General features: G+C 46.3%; 1 protein-coding gene across 1 annotated transcript in view; it reads left to right on the top strand.

Annotated features, from left to right (window-relative positions):
- Positions 1-25,057, top strand: part of KIF6 (kinesin family member 6) — a 354,123-nt gene that overhangs the window by 271,091 nt on the left and 57,975 nt on the right. The window contains exons 14-15 of the mRNA XM_084890084.1: positions 3,446-3,554; positions 16,134-16,189. Coding sequence (XP_084746210.1) covers positions 3,446-3,554; positions 16,134-16,189 — 165 coding nt within the window. The remainder of the gene's footprint in view (positions 1-3,445; positions 3,555-16,133; positions 16,190-25,057) is intronic.

Below are 25,057 nucleotides of genomic sequence, written 5' to 3'. Positions count from 1 at the left end.
TGAAAGTCGAAATTACTCTTTGGTCCATAAGCTATAAAGTGGAAGTTGTGTTAACAGGTATAAAAACAATATTAATCTTGCTGTACATCTCCATCCGACCTCTGGGGAAACCAAATGCATTGTCAACTAGCCATAATATTTTGAAAGGAGTCTTATTTTTTTCTGAGTACTAGGTCTCAACCATGGGCTTAAAATATTCAGGAAAACACGTTGTAAACATATGTGCTACCATCAGGCTCTGTTGTGCCATCTGTAGAGCACAGGCAGAGTAGACTTAGCATAGGATTTTCAGAATGGTAAATGAGCATTGACTTCAATTTAAAGTCACCAGGTGCATTAGCCCCCTAACAAGTGAGTCAGCCTGTCCTTTGAAGCTTTGACGGCAGGCATTGACCTCTCTCTGGATGGCATCATCTTTCAATATGAGGCTGTTTAATCTACATTGGAAACCTGTGGTTTAGTGTAGCCACTTCATTAATCATCTTAGCCAGGTCTTCTGGATGGCTTGCTGCAGCTTCTGCATCAGCACTTGCTGCTTCTCCTTGTCCTTTTATGTTATGGAGATGGCTCTTTCCTTAAACCAATCCCTGCCAGCTTCAGACTTTTCTTCTCCAGCTTCCTCACCTCTCTCCGCCCTCATAACATTGAGAATCAGGGCCTTGTTTTCTGGATGAGGCTCTGGCTTATTGGAATGTATGACTGGTTTGTCATCTCTCCAGACCACTAGGACATTCTCCATATCAGGTGTAAGGCTGTTGCCCTTTTTTATCATTCATGTGTTCACTGGAGCAGCACTTTTAGTTTCCTTCAAGAACTTCTCCTTTGCATTCACAATTTGGCTAACTCTTTGGCCCAAAAGGCTGAGATTTGGGCCTATCTTGGCTTCCAACATACCTTCCTCACTAGACTTAATCACTTTAATTTTTTATTTAAAGTGAGAGGCAGGCTCATTATCTCATTAGCAAGGTAGGCTGTGGTCACTCCTGTGCTCCACTGCCCCGCTCTTCCTGCTGCATACCATGTGTGTGCCAGAGCTTGTCATCTGAGAAAGGGAATTCTGAGAGGGAAAGCGAGGTGGAGACATCTTTTCAGCAAATAAAATGGGGTTCATTAAATTTTCAGGTGACCCCAAATTGGAGTGGGAAGTGGCCCATTAGCACAACCCAAAAGGACTAGAGCTCTAAATGAGCATAATTAGAATGAACAAGAGTAAAGCTGGGCTAGAGGCTGGGGTCTCACACTACAGCTGCCTGGGGAGTCCTCATTGCCGTCTCTGTGGACTCTCAGTGTCCCTTCCATGAGGCAGCAGTGAAGTCTCTCTAGGCTTCCAGGCCTTGCTTTGCCTCTTTGCCTTCAGGCAATGGGTATCATGAGCCCCATCACTTTGGCCTCTCTAAGCAGACACTTAGGATGCTGACTGTCAGGATGATGGCCATCATACTAATGCTCACTTTCCATGCAACTTCGCCATAATGTGTGCTTTACTAAACTTTAAAAAAATCTTTGAAAACCACTGATTTATAGTTTTATATAATAAAATAACAACGGGAGGGGGGGAGGAATATAATATAATATAATATGATACCACACTGGCCCATATTTCTTAGCAAGACCTTACAGATTCTCTAAAAAATGATCCCAGCCAACCTTCCTGGATTGTCTTTTCTGCTCCTGCTGCCCAGGAAGCCTGCTCTCCTCCTCTGTGGCCGGCCCTTTGGGGATCCCACTGGCAGGCTCCAATGTGGCCTCTATGCAGCTTCCCCCACCCCCTCTATTCCAGAGAGATCCATTCCCTTCACCCCCTGCTGTTATCTTATTAGGCAGTGAAGGCAAACATACTTTTGTTAGAATGAGCACAGACCAGGGCCAGGGGAGAGGTATGGAGTGAGCCCCTCGGCTCCTGGTGGAAACAAAGTGCCCCCTGGTTAATGTCGCTCGTGCATCCGGGCTTCTCTTTCCAAGTCTCTCATAAACCCATTCCCAGGCCACGCCCTGATTCTGGATGTGCAGGGCAGATGTGCATACGGAACCGAGCTGTGCCCCTTCGCTTCAATGGAAAGGGTGGGGTGTCTTTGTGTGCCTCACCATTCAGACATTCTCCATGGTGCTATTTTTATCAACAGCAATCATGAAATTGGTGTCAGATGGGCTGGTCCAGTTTCCCATCCCGAGGCTGGGTTTTTGCAGGCAGGAGATGTGGTCTGTGGCCCATATGAATGCATCTCTGGTACCCTAGGCCTCAGAGTGAACCCCTGTAGCCCTGGACCCTGTTCCTATGGCAACAAGCAAAGCTCATCATCACTCCCAGTTCAATCTGGGCCTGACTCACTTAACAGACATGTGTTGAGCACATTCTAAACGCTAGTCATTAAACAAGGCACCAAGGATTCACCAAAAAATTCTCTCCATCTCCAGAGAAACTTGCATTTCACCAGAAAGGACCTTTATGTGAAGTGACAGCATCTGTGGCTGTGTGTGTTTCAGAGGCATCTATGGGTCCGTGGTGGAGGAAAGATTTGTCCTTCTGGGGAGCTTCATGGAGGTGGTAACACTCAGCCAGGCTGCAAAGATAAGTGGGATTAAAGGGATAAAAACATGGAAAAAAGGAAGGAAGGGAAGAGGCATAAAAAAAATGATTATAGATTCATCCAAAATCCAGCTGTGAATTCAGCTCTCACTGAGAGTCCCAGGCACGCACCTGTATAGACCCTCACCCAGGGAGGTGTGAGAAGAGGTGCCACCTGCTACTCCAAGGGCGCTGGCCCTTCTGACTCTGGCTTTCAGAAACAGGCCCCTGAGCACCCCAGCAGGGAGGATGAGTCTGCAGGGGCAGCAGTGACACAGGATGCTGGTGTTAGACATGAGCCAGGGCCTCCCTGCACCACTGTCTGCTCATGGGTCTTGCACGGAGAACTTAAGTTTGGAGGAAGATCAGGGGCCCCTCATTAGCCGCAGGAAACAAGGACAGGCTGGGATCTGAAGACAGCAGAATTTTCTAGATTCTAAATCTTTCGGTCTGAATTAGACTTCTGTTAACTAAATGCCTGGAAATTCAGGATGAAATTTAACAGAAAACCCAAGTGGGGAATAACAGAAAAACAAGGAGAAATATGGCACTGAGTGATGGCAGAAAGTGTATTTGCAGATGTTCTTGGCAATCGAGGGCTTGGCACTCTGGTTTTCATTTCCTTCTACCAGACATTCCAAACCCCACCCCCCACGGTCACATGCATGCATGGCCCAGCCAGCGGGGTGCAGCGGGTGTGGCTGCGAGGGCTCCCTGGTGGGAGGCCCCTGGAGGAGCCTGGGGCCACCTGTCTGGTTGAGAGCCTCTTGCTGTGGGCCTCTCGGAGCCAGGGCCGCCTTTGTGGTCTGACTAGAGTGACAATGAAACTAATGGGATCCTGATGCTGTGACTGAGGCCATTTCCCTGTGTCTCCAACAGGGATGAGAGAGGAAATGTCATTAGGACGCCAGGAGGCCTTTGAAATCTTCAAGAGGGACCACGCTGACAGCGTGACCATCGAAGACAACAAACAGATTCTGAAGCAGAGGTAAGGCTGGCTCAGGGAGCCACGGGCCCTGCAAGGCCGAGCCAGGCTGGTGGGAGGAAACTCACTCTTGTCCTCTCTAAACTGCCCAACCCAGCTCCTGAAAGGCAGGCAGGACATTCAGTCAGTCTCATAGTGAGTCGCATCCACCTGGTACGGTTCTCCAGGCGTGTAGGCCTCACCCTCCCAGGACAGCCGGTTACCTATGTCAGGGACTGTTCCTGGCAGCACTACCTTCCTCTGCAAGTCTCACATTGCACATCTGTTCCCCTCAGCTTGTGGTTATATCAACGCCTTCCTGTTCCAAAGGCAGGGAAAGAGCTAAGGACTAACTTATAGTCTTAGAGCTCCAGGTCCTGCTTTCCTGGAGGGTGGCCCTGCACTCCTCAGTCAAGGAAAGTGAAAGGGTATCCCTCGGTGACCCCAGGCCCAGGGTGTGCTCTCCAGGCCGGAAGCTGAGCCGGCAGCATCGTCTGTGCTATGGAGCAAGGCTGTGTTGTGAGCCCTTTAGAATAAACTTATGCTTTGTTTCAGATAGCCCATGAATCAGATACATATCCTCAAACCATAGAAAACAGAGTGACTGCCAGATGTATGGGTCTAGAGCTCTTGACGAGGGATAGGTCACACATGACTGGGTCTTAACATACCGTAAGTTCTCAAAACTACTGCTGAATTACAGTGAGATCCAGGATGGAGAGGCATACGCCTGAAGAGTGGATGTGCGCTCTCAGAAAAGCACGTGGCAGTGGAAGGCCTAGAGGGTGGGCCCGGGGGGAAGCTCCAAAGGACAGGGCGAGGGAAAGGAGCCTTGGTGGGCCCAAGAAGAGGCAGAGAGAGAAGACGTGGGAGAACAGGAGACAATCCTGTCCTAAAGGCCCAGGGGAGGCCGCCCCACCAGCAGTGTGTGCTCACTGTGGCGGGTGCTACCAAGAAATCGGCAGGCGGAGCACAGAGTCGGCCATTAGAAGACCAGAGGTTGGGGTTTCAGAAGTGAAGAAGCAAGCGGAAAGAGAGCAAACAATGCATGCAAAAAGCTGGTGATGGATGAAAAACATTTTTAAAAGAAAAGGGGAGATAGCTTAAGGAGAGGTCTGTTTGAGAATGGGAGAGACTCTGCCAAGGCTTATGCCACAGAAGCAAACCAGTGACAAGTGAGAGAGGAAATGCGGGAAAGATAGCCGCAGAAGGGCTCCAGGAGTGGGGATTGGGGTCTGGAGAGGATCAAGGTCAGGGCAGCTGAGCCGGGAAGGAGCCCTGAACAGAATAATAAAATAAGATGCGGCTGACATTGCCATACTTAGAAGCAGAGGGAGAAAACTGAAAGTACCCGCTGCTTTCTCTGTGCAAGTCCATGTAGAATAAGAGCCTGGAGGATGTCGATGAAGGGTTAGCACAGCTGCCACGGGAGGGGGAGAGAAGGCAGACTGGGAAGAGAGGAAGGAACAGCAATGGCCATGAGAGCCAGCTTCCGCTATTAACCGACAGCTTTTCCACTTGGTGGGGGTTTGGTGGGATCTTAGATCACTGGGAACACAGTGACTATGATCGGAGTGGAACCAGGAACAATCGACTGGAGCACCCTGCAGCCCTCTTAGTCCCGTGACCCAGCAATTCCACATCCAGGTTTAACTCTCACGGTTCAGGAGACATATATGAGGAAGCCCACAGCAGCTGTTTGTGGCCAGACAGGGTTGGAAACCTCCTGGGCATCCATCCTGGGGAAGAAGAGAGGTGAAACGGGAGGGTTGCCATGGCTCGATGCAGCAGGTGGGAACCATGGGTAAATGTACACATGCTAACAAGGGAGCCCTAAAAACACGCAATTTATGTAAAATATAAATATGTGCAGGCAAAACAAAAATAGTCAAACAAAAAGATACATTTTAGCGTACTTAAACCATAGAACGGTTACCCGTCGGGGGGAGCAGAACAGAACCAAGACTCTGGGACATGAATGAATGAATGAATGAATGAATGAATAAAATAGTAAGTGTTGGGGAAAGGAAGTGAAACTAATAAAGTCTGAAGCCCTCTCCCTTAAAAAATGCACACGCCCCCGGCCACACGAATTTAGGCACCTGAACTCAGGGGTCCCCATCTTTCTCCATGCCACGGGCCATGGAATTTTAGCAGTCAGTGGCCCTGTTGAAGCAGGATGCCTTGTTTGTCTGAAGATAAGCATGTCAAGCTAGACGACTGCTGTTTTATCCAATAACGTCTTCCAACGAGCCCTTAGCTGTGTCCCTGCCTGAGACGTCATAGCCCCTGCCAGTTCCTCATTTCCCTGGCTCCATATCAAAGTGACCACGGAGCTTGTAAAAACGACCAAGGCCTTGGCCAGCCTCTCCACCTATTCTCACTCAGATAGAGCCCCGACATCCATTTGCTTAAAGGCTCTAGCAGGCAGTGTCCAGAGACCCTGAGAGCTGGAGCCTCTGAGGTGGATCTCAACACCTCCACAGGCTAAACCAGTTCCAAGTGATTCTCTAGCACACTCAAGCTGAAGAAGCACTGGCTGGGGAAGAACATGCTACTGCATCTTTCTGATTCTAGAATTGGCCTGTTTCCTGGTCCTGATTTGTACCCTTGAGTTTGAGTACAGTGGGGGGGTGAGGCGGGGGAGGGGGGTGGCAGAGATAAGCATGTGGTCTTTGGAAACCTCCTAATACAGAGCTCACTAACCTCCAGCTCAGTAGAGTTCTGACAACCAGAGTGACAAATGTGCTTTGGATTGGATGCCCAGGAGGTTTCCAACTCTCTAAGTCATGCAGGATGGGCTGGTAATGCTGGTGGTCCCATCATCCCAGAGGCCATCGAGCAAGGGAATCAATGAGACTCATGCAAAGCTTCCCTCTGAAAAGAGGTTTTCCCAGCACTAAATCAGTCTTTTCAACTCAAATGAAAAGTTGGGAGACCTGCCCACATTTTTCTTAAATGTCACATCTGCTTAATGTTACTGTAATAACCATCATTAAAGGAATATTTGTTACTGGGAGTTTAACCTCAGACCTACCCCTTTCTCAGGATGGGAGCTTTTGTCTGCATTATGAAGCCTATTCAATTGTTGGATATGATGTGCTCATAACTCCTTAAGGCAGGGGACTAAAAGGAAATGTTTATGTATGAAAACATAGAGCTGTGGACCAGTGTTCCCACAGCAGACATCAAAATAAGGCCCACAGGTGCTAATAGGGGTGGCCTGATCCCCTCCAGTCCACATGATGCTCCCATTCCCTCTAGTGGCAGGAGCATCCTGTGCAACCTTTCTGGGAGGCCAGTCCTCACAACACAGACGTGCACCAGCTTGCTCAGGATGCTATTAAATCACTGTTTCCTGACTCGACAGACTGCCTACTCTCTCCTTTCTAATAGTCCTCAGTAGCCAGGACCTAGAGGCGTGGCTTGCCTGTTTATTCCTACTTCTCATAGCAAGTAACTGTCCTTCAGTGGTTCTGGTGTTGTGACACCACGTTGGCCAAGTCCACTAAAGAGGGACTCAGGACTAACAGCCCCCACACCATGCCTTGGGCCAGCTCAGCCTCTCCAGCCCATGGTAATTAGTTCTAAGCCCAAATGTAGGGATCCCCAGTGATTCCCTCAGTTCCCAGGAGTGTAAGAGTTGCTTTAGCGTTGCAGGAGGGGACGATCGATGGAACACACATCTGTGTTGCTTGATAGAAGGGTTCTATTCCCCTTCTTACCTGCACCCTTTGCTGCCTTCACAGGGGGCCTCTAGCCTCTCCCAGCTCTGGCCTCCAGTCTGGGGAAAGCCTGCCTGGGACAAGAGAAAGAAGATGTCAGCACGTTAGTAGGAGGTTTGCCCTCGTTGAATCAGAGCATGTGGGCTGGTTCTTAGGCCGATTTTTAAAGACAATTGCAACTGAAAATCATTGCATTTCAGGCATGACCCGTTGATCCTCACAGGGCAGGATGTGAGGAGAGGCTGGAACCCATACCAGGAAGCGCCAGTGCCCAGGCACCCACACAGCCAACTCCTCCGTGGCAGATCTTTCATACAAATGGAATCCCTAACTCACAAAGCACTAGTAAATATCAAAAGAAGAAATAAACGAGGAGATTAACTGCAGCAGGAAAGAAGTCCTTGCTTCTGTGAACTAATCCAAGAAAAGTGCCCCTTTACTCAGCTGGATCCTCCAGACACAGCACCTAAACACAACAAATGTCATGGCATCATCTGGAAATAACAGCCATGACACATAGGAGTTCCATGGTTCCCATTAGACTTCATTTTTAACTTAATTATTTTCCACTTGCTTTTTATATTTACACCTGTCTCCTGAACTAGAATGATAAACTGAGAACAGAGAGCAGATTAGACTCTTCTCGGCCTCCCTGCAGTTTTGAAAACAGTGCTAGCTTCAAAAATGATACTCAAAAGCACTCTTTGCCCAGGAATGACCATTTGAAATTGACTCTGGGAAACCTTGGCAGTCCAGAAAACTGCGGGGGCCATGCTGTGTCTCTCTAGAAGTAGGAGGATACAGCAACAGGCTTCTGAGAGCCAGGGTTGGGATTTCTTAACAGGAGACAAGAGAAGGCAGCCATCCTGATTCAGAAATGAGATGAAAGAGAAGAATATTGGTATTTAAAACATGTAAAGGAAATGAAAGGTTCATCCTCACTGCAATATAGCAGAAACAGCTGAGGTACTGTGTCAGAGACAAGTCTACAGAGAAGGCAATGACATAGATACAGGCCCAGTCTTCTCTCTTCCTCTCTGATGGGGAAGAAATTAAATATTCACTCTACAAGTAATCAATATATTAAGTTCACTACTCGAGACAAAAAGACTGGGGAAAATGTCATAGGAGTCCCTTGCCTTCCAACGACATATTTGCCCCACTGACCTAAAGAAACTGCTCCAGCTGACATGACAGGGAACATGACCACAGAGGCCGTGGAGGCTGAGTGGCCTTGAACATTGGCTTCTCTGTGATGCCAGCCATCGAAAGAGTGAGTCAGCCTGACTCAGAGGCCGGGATTTGCCCCCTCTCTATGTGAGATGTGAACACTGACCAAAGTCCATCCACATCTCACGAGAGTTACCGTGAGAACGAGAATATGACCTCAATATGCAAGTATATAAACACCACCGTTCTGACACTTGTAATCATATGCTCACAGACACTTGATCTGTGGCCTCACTTTATGAGGTTATTATCTGTATTCCAAGTGATTTGGACTCTCACCTTCCTGGAGTACAAGACAAATTTGTGGATTGGATTATGAACCAAGAATGGAAATTGCTGTCAGATTCTGATATGGACTTGGATCAAATTGAGCAACCACAGCTAATGATTGAAGGTAAAATTCAGCAGGAATTTGTTAATGAGTGGAAGAAGACTGTAAAATCTAAACTGCTCTATTTTGTACAATTTGAAAAAGGAACTAAAATTTTTCATCTACATATGCTATGAAGAGTATTATTGGATGCTACCTGAGTCAAATTCACAGTAAGTTGATAAAACAGCTTTATCAGACAATTGAGCCTCAAATTCCAGACTGGATGGCAATTACTAAGACCAAATTTAATGGACCAATCAGATTTGAGACAATACATTCCCACATATCTTCTTCCTGAGACCCAGTCAGAGTTTCAAATGGGCGTGGACTACGGTCGAGAGGATAAAGGTGCTGTTCTTAATTTGCAGGAATACAAATGACTAATTGTTCTCCCGATCATCAACAATCAAGTCAAGTTTTCAGATTCTCTACAAACTGACCCAGACAAAGCTGAATCTGATCCCTTCTACAGGAGCAACGTCAAAATATATGGGACTTGTTCAGAGGCTGATTCAGTATCACCTCAGAAAAACAATGGATTCAAGAGAGCCAGGAATCTTTTCTGAGCTACAATGCAACTGGAATATCCAGGAGCCAGATTAAATCTGCATTGAAGAATGCATGTAAGAATCATGAGTTTGACAAAAACAGCCAGTGATTATTATTTTTTCAAAAAATCCTAACTCCAGCTTGAGGACATGTTGCTTCATCTCCAACACGAGAAGCCATTGCAATGTCTGGTTGCATTTTGCGTAATGAACTATCAACTGATCTTAAGACCAATTGGATATACAAAATGTTTGAACTAAATGGATATGATCCTGCATATGCTAGAAGTATGTTGTATGGCTGATGTCAAAAAAAAGTTTGGGAAAAGAAACACTATCAGGCTGTTGGTACTACTGCAATGACTGGAAAGACAAACATTGCAAAAGCCATCTCGCATGCTGCTCCATTTTATGGGTGTGTTAATTGAACCAACGAAAATTTTCCATTCAATGATTGCATCAACAAGATGACCATCTGGTAGGAAGAAGGAAAAATGACTGCCAAGGTTGTTGAGTCTGCAAAGGTCAATCTTGATGGAAGTCCTGTTTGTATTGACCAAAAGTGCAAGTCCTCTCAACAGATTGATCTGACACCAGTGATTGTGACTTCAAATACTAACAAGTGTGCGGTCAAGGATGGATATTCAATAACATTCAAACATCAACGGCCATTGGAAGATCAAATATTCAAATTTGAACTTGTCTGCCAACTCGATCATGGCTTTGGGAAGACCACAAAAACAGAGATCAAAGAGTTCTTTGCCTGAGCAAAGGCCAATGAGTGTGATGTCACACGTGAGTTTAATGTTAAAAGGGTGGAGGCTAAGAAAAGATCTGCCCCTTCTGCAGAGAATATAAGCCTGTTAAAACATGTTCAAACTTCATTTGAGATTGAGACATCAAGGGAGCCAGAATTGTTGGATTTCTCCTCTCTGTATGTTTCTAAATTTCTCAACATTTGAATTTGACACAAATGATGATTCCATGTAAAAATTGGGAAATGATGAATCAAAAATTGGATATTTGTTTCACTCATGGTGTATCAGATTTTGAACAGTGTTTTCTAAAAGTTATATCAGTTTCTGGATTTACTCAAAACCCATCTACAAAACTTAGCCAGATTCATAAATTGCAGTGGGATACTCCATTTGCTTGCACTGCATGTGATGAGCTTAATGTTGACTTTGATGAGTCAAGTAGTCATGTATTTTGTTGCTCATATTCCAGATTGGTTGGAAATGCACTTGCTGTTTTTGTTTTTTTTTCATCTTGAGGCAAAAACAAGAAAGCACCAGAGGGCCTGTTGTTTCTGGATACAAATATCTTGGACCACTTAATGGTCTTGGTAAAGGAGAGCTGGTTAATAGAGCAGACATGGTTGCCAAAGAGCATGACAGGTATATAATCAACTCCTTAACAGCTGTGATAATCCATGTCTAACTTACAACCACGCAGGCACTGAGTTTCAGAAGAAGCTCACAGACGACAACATCACCAGGTGGAAACCTTGGAAAAGCTGTATTCCAGGTCAAAAAACGGATTCCCGAGCCCTTTGCTCTGATAGAAAAGTCAGTCAAGACGGCACCAGTGAAAACACTGACAAAAGGACACAAAAGACCAAGACTTTAGATCCAGTCTCCGTCAATGGTAGACAAAGACTCTATCTTTGAAAACAGCAACAACAGAGCAGACAGCCAAAACTGCGGGATCAGAAATCAATCCCAGCAAACAAATATGAGTGGATGATCAATAGTGTCTTCAAATTTGGAATCTAGTGCAATGGCTGCAGGTGGTGGTAGCCCATTGGGCAGCAATATGCAGGGTTTGATGGAGTGAGCACTTCCTCAGGAAATTGGGTGGGTGGGTGACAGAGTCATCACAAAATCTATCTACAATAACCACCTCCATAAGAAAATCAACAACTCTGGAGTGAGACACCCAGTACTACGGATTCGGCACCTGTGGGGGATACCTGGACTTCCATCGGTTCCACGGCCACTTTTCCCCTCATGACTGGCAACATCTCATCAATAACAATTGGGGACCCAAAAGACTTGACTTTAAGCTTTTCCACGTTCAAGTCAAAGAAGTCATGACACATGACAACACAATGACTATCGCTAATAATCTCACAAGCACAATCCAGGTGTTTGAGGACTCGGACTATCAACTACCATACCGCAGCAGGGAATGCACACGAAGGAACACTGCCTCTGTTTCCAGCAGGTGTATTCATGGTTCCACAGCATGGACATCTAACTCTCAACAACAGAGAAAATGCAACCGGCAGGTCTGCACGTTGTCTGAACTAGCACCAATAGCAGGTGCTCCATTTTTTCAAAAAATCCTAACTCCAGCTTGAGGACATGTTGCTTCATCTCCAACACGAGAAGCCATTGCAATGCCTGGTTGCATTTTGTGTGCTCCTCTGTTGACAAGTACTTTGTTTGCATATGTCCATCCAACTGACACGCTGTTGCTGGCAGCTGTTTCATGCATGACCTGCTGTCGCATGCAAGGACCAGGCGGCCAAGTGCGGTATTGTGATGTTAGGTCGCCTTTGTTGCGTTGTTAAAAACCAGTTTGCTTATACTGTTTTGAGCAGTTGCAGCAAGTGCCCATGGATATTGATCTATTAGAGGATTCATCAATCTGTCAATGCTCTGGTTGTGCGCATATGAGCTGTGGAATGGCACATTTCTGAATGAATAGCTGAATGCAATGCTGCAAACAACAGCATTACATTCAGCTATTCATTCAGAAACATAAGCAAGTTGGTTTTTAAAAATGCAACAAAGGAGACCTAACAGCACAATATCTCACTTGGCCTCCTGGTCCTTGCATGCGACAGCAGGTCATGCATGAAACAGCTGCCAGCAACAGCATGTCAGTTGGATGGACATCTGCAAACAAAGTACTTGTCAACAGAAGAGCACGCAAAATGCAGCCAGGCATTGCAATGGCTTCTCGTGTTGGAGATGAAGCAACATGTCCTCAAGTTGCAGTTAGGATTTTTGGGAAAAAACAGAGGACCTGCTATTGGTGCTAGTTCAGACAACATGATGACTGACAACAAGCGAAAGCAAAATACAAACAACTAATCCAGTTGCCTACAATGAAGGATACAGAATAGCAAACAACACTGAGCAGACAAGCACAAGACCAACATTGGAAAATGTCAATCACCAAGGAGCCGTTCCGGAATGGTGTGACAAGATAATGAAGTTCACTTCCAGGGACCAGTTTGGTCTAAAAGTTCTCATACAGATGGGCATTTTCATCCCTTGCCACTGATGGGTGTATTTGGACTGAAACATCCCCACCTCAAATTCTAATAAAAAATACCCCTGTTCCTGCAAATCCTCCAACAACGTGCAACACCAGCAAGATCAACTCATGCATCCCTCAGTATTCCACAGGACAAGTGTCGGTTGATATCGAATGGGAGCTTAAAAAAGTAATCCAAGAGATGGAATCCTAAGAGAGTGGAAGGGAGAGGGAGAGACTGAGAAACACTGATGTGAGAGAGCACATTGATTGGTAGACAGCAATTTGCCCCAGGCAGCAACAAGGTGTGCCCAGAATCCAGGGCAATTGGCACTCATTACCCGACCTGCCCACTCTTACCCAATAATGTTGCATATCATCAATAAACTGTGTATTTGTAAGTAGACTTTGGTGTAATGTGCTTCTTATCAATAAATAGTATGTTAATCATAAACCAATAGACATCATATACGCACAGAAACCTGTCAGTGTTCACCTCTCATCGAAAGAGTGGGCAGTCCCCTCCTCTTCAGGAAACTGTCTGTGGTTCTCATTGCCCTGGAGCAGAGCCAGGTGTGGGACCACGCCTCCCCCGGGGGCCATGCCTCCCCTGCGGGCCACACCTCCTCAGCAGTGAGCAGCAGCTTGGGATATCTATTGTCTGGGTGCACAGCCCTGGGGAAGGTAAGCACAGGTTCCTCACCTTGGTCGCAGGTTGGCTCCCTGGGCAAGTCACTAATGGGAATGTGGGTTTGTTAGAAGGTGGGCAATGGAGGGCTCCTCCTAGCACAGTCTGGATGAGCAGAACTCAGCTCCAGACAGGAGGAAGGGGACAGGCTGTGGTATGGAGGGGCATTGGCGGGCCAGGAAGAACAGGGAGTGGCAGACCGGGGTCACCCTCTTCTCAGCTCTTCAGTTCGCCTCATTTCCCTGCTCATCCCCGTCCCCTTCAGATTCTCCCTCTTCTCCCCCAGGGCTGGGCTTCCTTAGGAAAGAGTTTGTCTTGACAACCAGGAATCAGCAACATTCATGGGCGGGGTGGCCTGGAGCGGTGACAGCTGCAGGGTAAAGGAAACCAGTCTCATGAGGACGGACAGCCCTCAGCCCACACCTCTGCAGTAGGCAAACCCTTCTGAGCCTGCTCAAGGCACCCCCACCCAACACTGTGTCTGCCAGTCCTGGGCGGCTCTTTGGAGAGTGTGAACCACCGCACTAAATGTCTCCCTTTGTTGTGCACTGCCAAGGTGGTGGTGCGGTGTGGGGGGCCTCACCCAGGCCCATCAGGCTTCTGTGAACAGTGCTGCCGTAGTGGCCTGTTCTCCCTGCAGGCTCCTGCTGTTGTGTCTCCACCTTCTGCCCTCCAGTGCTGACATGAATTCCAGCAGGTCCTCAGCCTTGCTCTTGCATTCTCATTGTTGTATGCTTCCAGACTCAACAGAACTGACAGAACAAGGAATCTTTCACTAAGCAACAAAGGGCTGTCAAATCCTATGAGAGCCTAGGTACTGGACATGGACAGGGTGGCCATGGAGCAGTCCTAGTCTCCCCACTTAGCAGAAACTAAAGCATGAAGACAGTCCTCACCTCTGAATGGCCTGGACCAAACCTGAGATGATGCTGCTCAGCAGACACAGCCAGTGCGAGCCCACAGAGCCCAGCACATGTGACATGGATGGTTGTTGAATGAAATCCAATCTAAATGGCATCAGAAGGAACTGCACTTCTCTCCTGGAGGCGACAGGCCCTCACTCAAGAGAGGACGTGAATAGTCTATGATGAGCCTGAATACCCTCGGTGAGGGATCCAGGGGTGGAGTCCCAAGAAACCTAACATGAAGGGAAAATGTTGTCCCCTTCCCTGGAAATTCCCATCTGCAGTCGCAGGCCAAGGAGACAGACTCGGAAAATAGCAGTGACATAATTCACACTTCTTTTTGTCAAGCACAGAGCTCTCTGGCCTTCGTTTATGTTGTTCCCCTGTCTGAAATGCTCTCCTCACCCCACTTCCTCTAACAAAAACCTTGCAACTAAGCAGCTGTGTGTGAAATAATGTGGGTCTTACTAGGATGCAGAAAGATTTGAGAGGTGGGGAGAGGATGGGGAGACAGGAGATAATTAAAATCAAACTAGCCAAATGTTGACAATTAATGGCCTATGTTGGTGGGTATGTGAGGGTTCATTCTGTTGTTCTATTTTCTGCATATTTGGAAATTTCCATAATAAAAAAGTTTCTTAAAGCTCCTATGCACCCATTAAACCCAGGGCAGTCCTGCCTTGTACATGAGCTTTCCTGATGGACAGGCCCATCCCTAGTCCTCTAAGGGCAGGGCCACTATTGCCCACAGTAGCACAAGGTTTTACTGTAGCCATATATTAGGTATTTGTTTTCATAGACTTTCAGTTGCCTCTTAAATTTCATGGCAGAAAGGAGAAGATGGGAAAGCAACAAACATTCTATAAGGTCCTGGGCTGCAAGTTTCTCATATAGGCCTTGTCCTTCCTCCACCACCTCTCCAGCTGCTCTCCCTGGGGGTCTCATAGGTATTTGTTGGGCGACAGGGAATCATTAAGCAAACATCAACACAACCACCTGGTGGACCAGTAGACAGCCATCAAAGACAATGGAGAAGTTTCTAAAGACATGGGGAAAGGCATGCTATAGTGCTAAGTGAAAAAAATCAAAGCACAGAACCATGTATACAACATAGTCTTAACTCTATAAAACACTGGCTAGAAAAAAAGACTGGAAAGATCTCAAAATGTGCTTATTTCTAGGTGGAAAATTATTAGAGATTTTTTTTTCTTGTTTTTAAAATTTCAAAATGTGGTTTAACATCTTCTATAACAGAAGTCAGCAAACTTCTTCTGTCAAGGGTCAGATAATAAATATTCTCAGCTCTGCAGCCATATGGCCTCTGTTCAATCCACTCAATTAGCTATTTTAGCAGGAAAGCAGCCACAGACACTATGTAGATGTGGATGTGGCTGTGTTCCAATACAGCTTCTTTTACAGAAACAGGTGGGGGCTGGATTTGTCTCATGACCACCCATAGTTTGCTGACCTCTGGTATATGACTTTATAATCAGAGGAAAAGTTATTTAAATTACATTAAGTATGTGTTCTTTGTGATTATGGGGTCCTGATACTGTAGAGCATACATAGTACAGAAAGCTTACAGTCATGTTTAATTCTGGTCCCCCTGCATCATAAACACTAGAAACTGAAAGTCATGAATTAGTGAATATGAGAATGAAAATTCTATGCTGGGTAGAGGAGTAAAAATTCATGACATCAGTGATAATACAAAATTTATCTCTATTTTAAACCTATTATATTTCTTTTGTGTCTTTTAATAAAGTATTAGATATACTATTTTAGAGATCTCTCAGAAATCTATTATTTTTAAATCGTAATTTAAGATGAAGAGGAAAAACTTAAAATCTCATTTCTTTTTCTCCAGATTTTCTGAAGCAAAGGCCCTGGGAGAAAATATAAATGAAACGAGAAGTAAAATCGGTAAGTGGACAATCTTCTGTGAGGCTCTCTCACGGACCATTTTCCTGGTGGCAGTCAGGTCAAGGCGCGTGCCTCCAAAGCCATGGCCTGGTTCAGGAACGCCAGGCCAAGGCAGTGCTCAGAGTGCCTTTCCTTGCAAGTCTCTCCTCCTCCCCTCGTCCATCAGGAAAAGCAGTTCCTTTTATCTGGAAATTGAGCTTTTCACCCCCCTCCTCACCTCTCCCATGCAGTCCTGAGCTCTAGCATCCCAGTGAGAAAGTGACCTTTTCCCTGGTGGTTTAGGCATCAGCTCTGCCGGCCATCACCACAGGGGTGCAGTGACAATTGGTGCTTTAAGGTGCTGGGAAACACTGTCACGCCTCCAAAGCTTATGCTTATATTTTGGGCACCGATGCTCATTTTTCAGCACCAGCCAGTGAGCCAGGGGAAGGATGAGAAGCAAAACTGAGCCAGCGTGCCTTCCCAGGATGCAGGCTGCTGAGCAGGTCTCCCCCGTTTAGGCTAGGCGTGCATCTCGGGAAAGGTGAGGTTAAAGCCAGAGGCAAATTCAACAAAAGCATGTCACAGACCTTTGTGACAGACAGCAAGAGGAGAATGAGTCTTTCATTCCAAGCCAGCAGACACACACGGAGATCCATCTCCCAGGCGGGGCAGCTTCACAGAGGGGATCCCCGCGGGAGGGAAGACAGCAGGTACCAACCTGTTCACAGAGGACTCCCTGAGCCCCATTGTCCCCACCTTCCTCCTTCGGAGGGACAAAAGCCACTCTGAATGGCCCTTTTGGCTTTTGCTACAGGATACTGAAAAGCATGATAGCCTCGGGTTGTTTCAGTTGCGTTAAGGGGGGAGGGGGATCTATGTCCTCTTCATTGGCCTGCATGGGAAGGGCTCAGGCAGCCAGACCCTGCGCCAGGCCCAGCTCCAGGCAGAGAATTGCTAGAGCCTCAGAGATTCTTAACCTAAAGTCCAGGGTCTTGGACCGGGGAGGAGGAGTGGGGGGAAATGCACCTTCTTTTGCTACCCTCTGCCTGCGGCTTAGTACTACCTCAGCGATGAATGTAGGTAGCAGGCCACAGTAGCACTAGCAGCACCTGCCACCAGCACAGACATTTCCATTTCACAGCACAGTTGGCCAACATGGTAAAATGTCCTTTATACTCGTCCGTACTTCTCAATTACGGTCGTTATTAGACTTGGCATTCGATCTGGTTATTTAATGCATTTATATAAAAGCACATATATATCTCTGTATCAAAAAAAAAAAGTTTTAAAATGTTGGTAACCTTTAGTATGGTTAGTTTCTCTTAAAACCCTATTTAAAGTTCCTTCCTTGGCCTGGACCCCATACCCCTGAAATTGCATGAAAAAAAAATGGGGGGCAGGAAAGCAGACGCCTGGCCGAGGAGCAGCCAGTCCGGCAGCAGGGCAGCTGACCCACCTGGCTGGTGGCCGGGAGGATGGGCAGGGGAGCAGGCCTCCATGGATCCCAGGACTTGTCAACATCATGTGACTCAAAGGACCCAATGGTCTGTTTACATTCCTGGGAGACAAGAAGGAAAGCCCTTTTATAAATTGCTCCTCCACACAAAGTAGTATAAGGTTTTGCTCTTAAAATATATCTACCTCTCTAATCCCAAATAAAACTGTTCCAACAGTAATGACATAGATTATGATGGAAGGTCCCCATGGCCTATGCCAAAGTACTTAGCCTTGTACTCTCAGGACCTTGGGTTGTCACAATTCTGAATTCTCCATCATTTTGGTGCAATAACGTATGTGGATGGATCCCGTTCGCCACGTTCTTGGGATTAAGCAAGCCAGGGCTGCCTGCGGCTGTGCACGTTGGAGCGGGGAGACCTCCCATAAAGGAATCTGTGATTGCAAATATGCCAGCAGAAGCCCTGGGTGAGCAAACCTTTGTTTTCTCTGGAGACCAACAATGTTGAGATTCACCACTGAGAGAAAGGAGCTGGTTCGGTGGTGCCCATCAAGTCATCATCACTATCACTTCCTTTCATGCCAGTAGCAGACTAACACCATCCTCTTTCAAGTGTGCTCAGGATCCGGAGAGGTCCAGGGGAGCGGATCGCTGCCACTCAAGCCCAGAACTGCACCAGCCCCTCCTGGTGCTTGTCTACAGGGAGCAGCCCGCCACCACCGCCTCTCAGACGCAAGGTTAAGAGTGAGAAGGCATAAGGTGGAATCCACACACATATTTAAACTGTTCAAAGTAACCTTGAGGAAAGCTGCTCTCAGGAGATGTATGATGTTCCTGCGACATACATCTTTAATTTCTTCATAGGGAGAAATTAAATCAAGTGAAATTAAGTCCAGTCCCCAGTGAATTCTTCAGTGGCTCCCAGGGGGAGGAGGCGGGAGCCCTCACCACAGACCATTATATGCGCAAAATGAAGACTCGGCTTCGCTCCAGACTGCGCCACACCCGCCCCTGTGGCATGCACTTGGAATTGACCTGCGGAGAGGAAATGAGAGCCGTGTGTGCGAACTGCAGGTCAGCTGGCCCACCTGGGTAAGGTCGGGTGGCCCCGTCTTCTCGGGCCATTTGGCTTTTCTCTGACATTGTGATCTGGAGCTGCCACTTGGCGTTTCATTCTCAAAAATCCCTGACACTTCCATATTATTTGTTTTTCTTAAACCACACTACCCCAAACTAGATAGATAAACATTTGCCACAAACTCCTTTTTTGGCCCTCTCTGTAGATTATTAGATCAATCCTGATGCTGAAACAAGTTTAAATCAGGAACGGAAGAATAAAAAAGTCATAGAAAATTTGTGTCCATCGGAGAGTCATTTCCCTTGTGTTTGCTTACCAGCTCTGTACACAGGAGCTTTTCATCCTGAGGGCTGTGTTTGACCATGTTCACATACACCCTGCTTCCATTTATCATGTCTCTAAAAATGATGTCAAGCCCAGACTGTGGGGAAAGAAAGAGACCGCTTCGGAGGTGGTGGCACAAACCAGGCCATTTTCACTCATGGGGATTCTGGCGTCTGTGTTTCTACATCAGCGTTCTCCCACTGGCAGCAATAAAGGACAATGAGTGGCTCTCCCTGGCGTGAGGCCCACTCCCGAACCAGTCCAGGAACCAGCTGCTTTGGAGGCAGGTGAGAGGCTTTGACTGACACCTCTTGGCAGGTCTCCGTCCTCCATAGACCGTCCAGGCCTAAATGAGAACTGACGTCACAGGCTGCTGCACAGAAGGGTTTTCACTAGGGAGCCAATCAACAGCCAGTTCCAAAATTGCAGGAAATGTCCTGGAAGAAACTGTCAGTGAGACGTGAGAAGAACGACCAACACTGGGCAGGCTCACAAGGCATTCTGAACGCTTTCTTTCTCCAGCTCCAAATTCAGAGAAGGATCCCAACCCACCTTTGAAACAATACTCCTTTTCAAAAGGTTTCTCCCGTACATTCGGGATTTGGGGAAATCGGATCTGGGTCTCCATTCTCAGAACAAAGAGGACTGTTTTTCAGTTTTGTGAATTGTTATACTTTAATATTCCTCCGAGGTTTACTTCTAGACCCGGTGCACGTCAGCTTCTAGTGTCTTCTCCCAGAGCTGGGCAAGACAGCAGCCGGGGCATGTTACGAGATTGTGAAGACCTGTATTCTTTTGTTACTATTTGTCACCAGCTCCAAATAACAACCACGTCAACAACAGCCTCCACCATTCATTGAGCACTGACTCCAAGCTGTGGCAAGAACTCAACATGTGTTATGGCCCATAATCCCCCCAGAAAAAGACATTGCCTATAAGGGGCATCACCTTACAGTCCTACAGTCACAACACCTCAAATCAGGTTACACCCCACTTGGCTATTTTTTCATGTTCTGATCTTAAATGTTTACATTATAAAAACCTCTGCAATGAAGATGATCCTGTCTTACAGCTGATGCCATCTAGAGTCTATGAAATATGGTATTATTTTGCAGATTTTTAATAAATGGTATTTCAGTTAGGTGACCTACCAAGTGGCCAAGCTGTAATTAAAATTTATTTCTGTCCAATTCCAAAACTTTTAAATACAATAAATCATCTCCACAACTCAGATTCATTTAACGTTGACATTTTCTTCTGAGTTTACTTTGCCTTTATCCTACAGGATCTGTCTGCCCAACAGGCTCATACTAGACCCAAGCTCATGCACACATAGTCCAGGAAGATTAAAGGGGTCTTTGTAACGTGTTTCCTGGACTCAGTTGTGGTGGTGAGTGAGGTCTGAGACCCAGCCTGCCCGGCTTCCCATTCCAGGTGCACGGGCTCAGCATCACTTTCCCCTGGGGGCACCAAAGAGCACCTTTTCTAGTTTGCAGAGAGAGGTGCTGTGGGCTCCCAGGAGCCTGTAGGGTCCTGTGACCCACATGGGTTTCTACTATCATTTTTAAAGGTTTGGGAAAAGGAAGAGTTGTATTTTCAGGTTGTGTACAATTCCAACTGAGTGGGTTCACTGATGCTTCAGAAAACATGGGAGAATTCTAATGCAAACCTAGATGAGGTTTGATAGGAGTGGGTGTAAAGAAGTATTTATGCTTAAGTACCAAAACCACCACAGGTAAGAGCTGGAGGAAGGCTGAGGAAGGGCAGGCATGACATCACAAGGGGCCATAAAACAAAAATGTTACCGCAAAGTGAAAACTATTGTATCTCAACAACAGGAAATGCAAAAGTCAAGATACCCTCATCCCCTCTGCCCAGCAGCTCTGGGCCTACATTGCATCTCCTCGGTAACTCTACAGAAGGGAGATGATACAGAAAAAAGCAGCAAAAGTGACAATTTAAAAGTTTCCTAGTAGATTTTTGCATTTTTTAAGCAATTCACCATGCTCATTTTAAGTTCTGATTGTGTATTGGAGTATTTAGTTTGATTTTTTTAATTATACTTAGCAAAAGTGCCATTAACTAGGGCTCAATTTGTATTGGCTGGGATGGCTGGCTGTAAGCATAAAAGGGAATTGATTGTCTCGTGTAACCAGGAAGTCCTAGGAGTATGGTTGGCTTCAAAGGCAGGCTTCTCCTTCTTCTCCCTCTTCTTCCCACCTTCTCCCTGAACCCTCCCCTCCCATCCCCTTCTCCTCCTCCTCCTTCCGTCTCTCAGTTCTACGGGTCTCTGTTCTCTGCTAGCCTCTCTGCAGATAGTGGCAGGGTGGCCTCGGAAGCACCAAGCAGCAAGGTCTGTAGAATTCAAAATTCTAGTAAAAGGGATTTTCCCCAACAGTGCTGGTAGAAGACCCTCCAGGGAGGAGTGATTGGCGTGGCGTTAGTCATGTGACCATCTCTGATGCCGTCCCTGCACCCAGGGAAAGGAAACCTCCACCTGACTGGGCCTAGAGCCTGTGCCTGCTCCTCAGCCATGGCTTAGCCCACCTGCAGTTAAACGGAACAAGATTTTTAATGAACCCAAGAGGTATCTTTCTCCAAAGGTTAAAAAAAAGCTAGGCAGAAAGCCACCATGTACACTACAGACTTCAGAAAGTTACCTGGTGCCTGAAATGAGAAATCTATAAAGAAGATTTCAGTTAGATAACAGAGTGATTTGTCCTGGGAAAAAAGAAAGCTGTGAATGGGGAAATGAAAACTATTTTTTAAGCTCAGGCACACCTGCTGGAGTGATATATAAAGGCAAAACTCCATGCTAACAAGAACAGAAAATGCAGGGAAATTATGATTGGGAAGATCTCACAACACCCATGAAAACCCGGCCAGTGTGGCTCAGTGGCTGAGCGTCAACCTATGAACTAGGAGATCAAGGTTCAATTCCCTGTTGTGGAGTGTGCAGGAGACAGTCGAACCATGATTCTTTCTCACCCTGGATGTTTCTCTCTCTCTCCCTCTCCCTCTCCCTTCCTCTCTGAAATCAATTTTTTTTAAATTAAAAAAAAACAAAAAAAAAAAACATGAAACTTCATACCTGGAACTCTAACAAACCAACTACAGTCTAATAAAAATCATGATGTAAATTTAAAACAGGTTGAATTTCTAATACATAAAGAAACACTGTATAAAATAGTAGATTTGTTCACCCAACATTAGGCTATCAAGACTGAGGAAGATTTGAGGCGCTGAGTGATGGAGACTAGCCACAAAGAGGAGAGAGGCGCCAACAGGAAGAAAAATTCTCTCTCCCGAGAAAGAGCCCTGGCCACACTGGACCAAGAAAAGGGACTTGGAGAGACCATTTCCACTCGTGCCATTGCCACTGGTCATCAGGAACTGGTCCCTGTTAAAGAAGCATTGCTGTGGGAGAACCGGCTATTGATTATGTCACACAGAGGAACCAATAACTTGCGATTCATCTTTACAGAGACTTAAAAAGGAAGAAAAAGATAGTTGCTTATATAAAAAGACATTTTGCCCAAATAAAGCATAATTAAATGGAGAGAGATTCTAGGGACCTTTAAAAGCAGGAGAGCTAGGCAACTTTCTGAGCTGACTCAGGACATCTAGGGACCAAAAGAGCAAAGCTGTTTCTTAAGGTCCCTTCTGTAACATTTTGGAAAGTTGAAATTCCAAGACATGTGGTTATCTGAATGGCAGCCATGCCAGTATGACTGATGTCTTCATGGAATTGATTGAATGCATTGCTGTCATCTTGGGATCAGACAAAAAAAAATGATTTGAGCAAGCTGAGGGCTGCAAAGTATATTAACTGACAATGGGTAACACTAATAATTGTCATGTACTCAACAAGGAAGAACATTTGGTTGGAATGTCAGCACAAAAAGATGGATGGCTGCCTCCCAAGAGTCCTGACAGGGTGGTCCTAACTTAATGAAGGAACCAGGATCCAGGATCTGGCTTTGGCTGGCTGGGTTCAGAAAGACTGATGCATGTCAATCAACTCTACTATAAACCAGAGAGCAATTTTTAAATAGACCATGGGGGAGGCTCTTTTATAGACAAGAACTCTTACACTGCCTCCATCCAGGCCATCTTCTCCCAGGGAACAAGGTGGATTAGTCATTGGAAGGTTAGTAAGTAGGCATGTCCAAGTACAACGGGAATCAAAACAAAGAGAAGCAAAGGGTTTTGAGAGCTGGATTCCCAAGATCACAGCGAAAGCCCACCAGGCGCCCACTGCCCACTGCAGCAAACACTTACAGCAATCATAGCCAGCTTTCAGACAGACCAGCCCCTCCCTGCACAATACCTGTTTCACCAGACAAGACAAAATGACACTTACATTAGGCTTCTATCTACTAAACTGCACATATATCCCCTCAAAATGAACCACGTTGTGTTGATAGTGTTTTGGGTAACAGAAACAATTACTTTTAGTTTGGTAATATTCTGATTATCAGAAATAGAGACCAGTGAGCCAGCTCAGACCCAGGATGCATGTGTGGTGATGGTGATAACCTCATCAAGATATAATAATAAGATCGGAGACCCCCTCCAAGATGGCATGGGAACCAGAGCCAGCACCTGGGGGGAAGGGGCTTCAGGAACCAGGGTTGCTCCAGAGCCTGACACTCACCCACGCCTCCCGCACGGCCTCTCGTAGCTCAGCACGTGTCTACTCTGCAGCCCTGCTGACCACAGACCAAGCTTGCTCAGGGCCTGCTCTGACCCCGATTGGAACCTCAAAGCACCTTCGAACGTTCTGGTCCCAAGGCTATCATGCTAGATATTTCTTAGCTCTATGCTATGAGAAAAAGAACTTGACTGATGCCATTACTCTTTTTATTTATTTTTTTTATTTTTTTTAAATATATTTTATTGATTTTGTACAGAGAGGAGGGGAGAGAGATAGCTAGAAACATCCATGAGAGAGAGTCATCGATCAGCTGCCTCTTGCACACCCCCTACTGGGGATGTGTCCGCAACCAAGGTACATGCCCTTGACCGGAATCGAACCCGGGACCCTTCAGTCCCCAAGCCGACGCTCTATCCATTGAGCCAAACCGGTCCCGGCCCATTACTCTTTTTAGACCTTAAAGACAACAACTGCCTAAGGATGTGCTGTTTTGGTCAGGACCAGCCTCTGGCCCAGATGCTGTGGTCAGGGAGAATGCGACAGGAGGGGTTTCTCTTTCTCAAAGCAGATGGGGAGGGCAGGCCCAATGACAGGCATCGTGTGTCCTCTGGCTTTATCTCCTGGAGAGCTGAGCGAAGGTTTTTGTTGGTTCAGCAATCTTAAGTGACATCAGTTTCTTTATTCCCATGTTCTCAATGAAGCACCTGGCCACTGCCCCTCTCTTTCACCCACTAGTCTCTGTAAAGTGCCTTCTAACAGGCAGTGTTCTATTTTATTATTTTTGATATTGTCAAATCCATTGATATTTTCTCTATGACTTTCTCCATTGCTTTTGTACTTGTTATTGAAGCAATAATAATGATGGGCTGTTTACAGCCTCCTATCTAATGCTTTCCTAATTTTTCTTGTAGTTTTCTTTTTATTATTCTATTTTTCACACGGGACTTATTTGGGATTTATTGAGGAATGTGGCATAACCTGAGGTTCTAAGTTGAATCTCTTTCAAAGAACCAATTTTCCCAACGCCCATTTTGTTTAATGAAATGCCTTAAAATAAAACGCCTTCCACTCCTGGGAGAGTCATTGCAGGTTTCCGGGAGGCAGCTGATGCTTTCTAATCTCATCGCCAGAGTAATGTACATCCGTGGCAAGTTTCACGCGGGTATTTCAGAAATAACTCGCCCGAGCTGTTCTCATCAGATACCAGAATAACCTGCCAAAAAGCACCGACTTGTGCGGCAAGCAGGCAGCTCGTGGCTGGGAGAGGCAGGCCTGTGTCTGACTGGGAGGTGGGAAAGGGCTAAGTCAGTCCAGGAAGGGCAAGCCTATCTTCCTAGGGTCTCCCCTAGTCTGGAGTTTAGAAAGAGATGG

Source organism: Pipistrellus hanaki, assembly GCF_964339955.1.
Source record: "Pipistrellus hanaki genome assembly, chromosome: 7".
In the NCBI taxonomy this organism is placed as follows: domain Eukaryota; kingdom Metazoa; phylum Chordata; class Mammalia; order Chiroptera; family Vespertilionidae; genus Pipistrellus; species Pipistrellus hanaki.
This window is presented reverse-complemented; position numbering and strand designations above follow the sequence as displayed.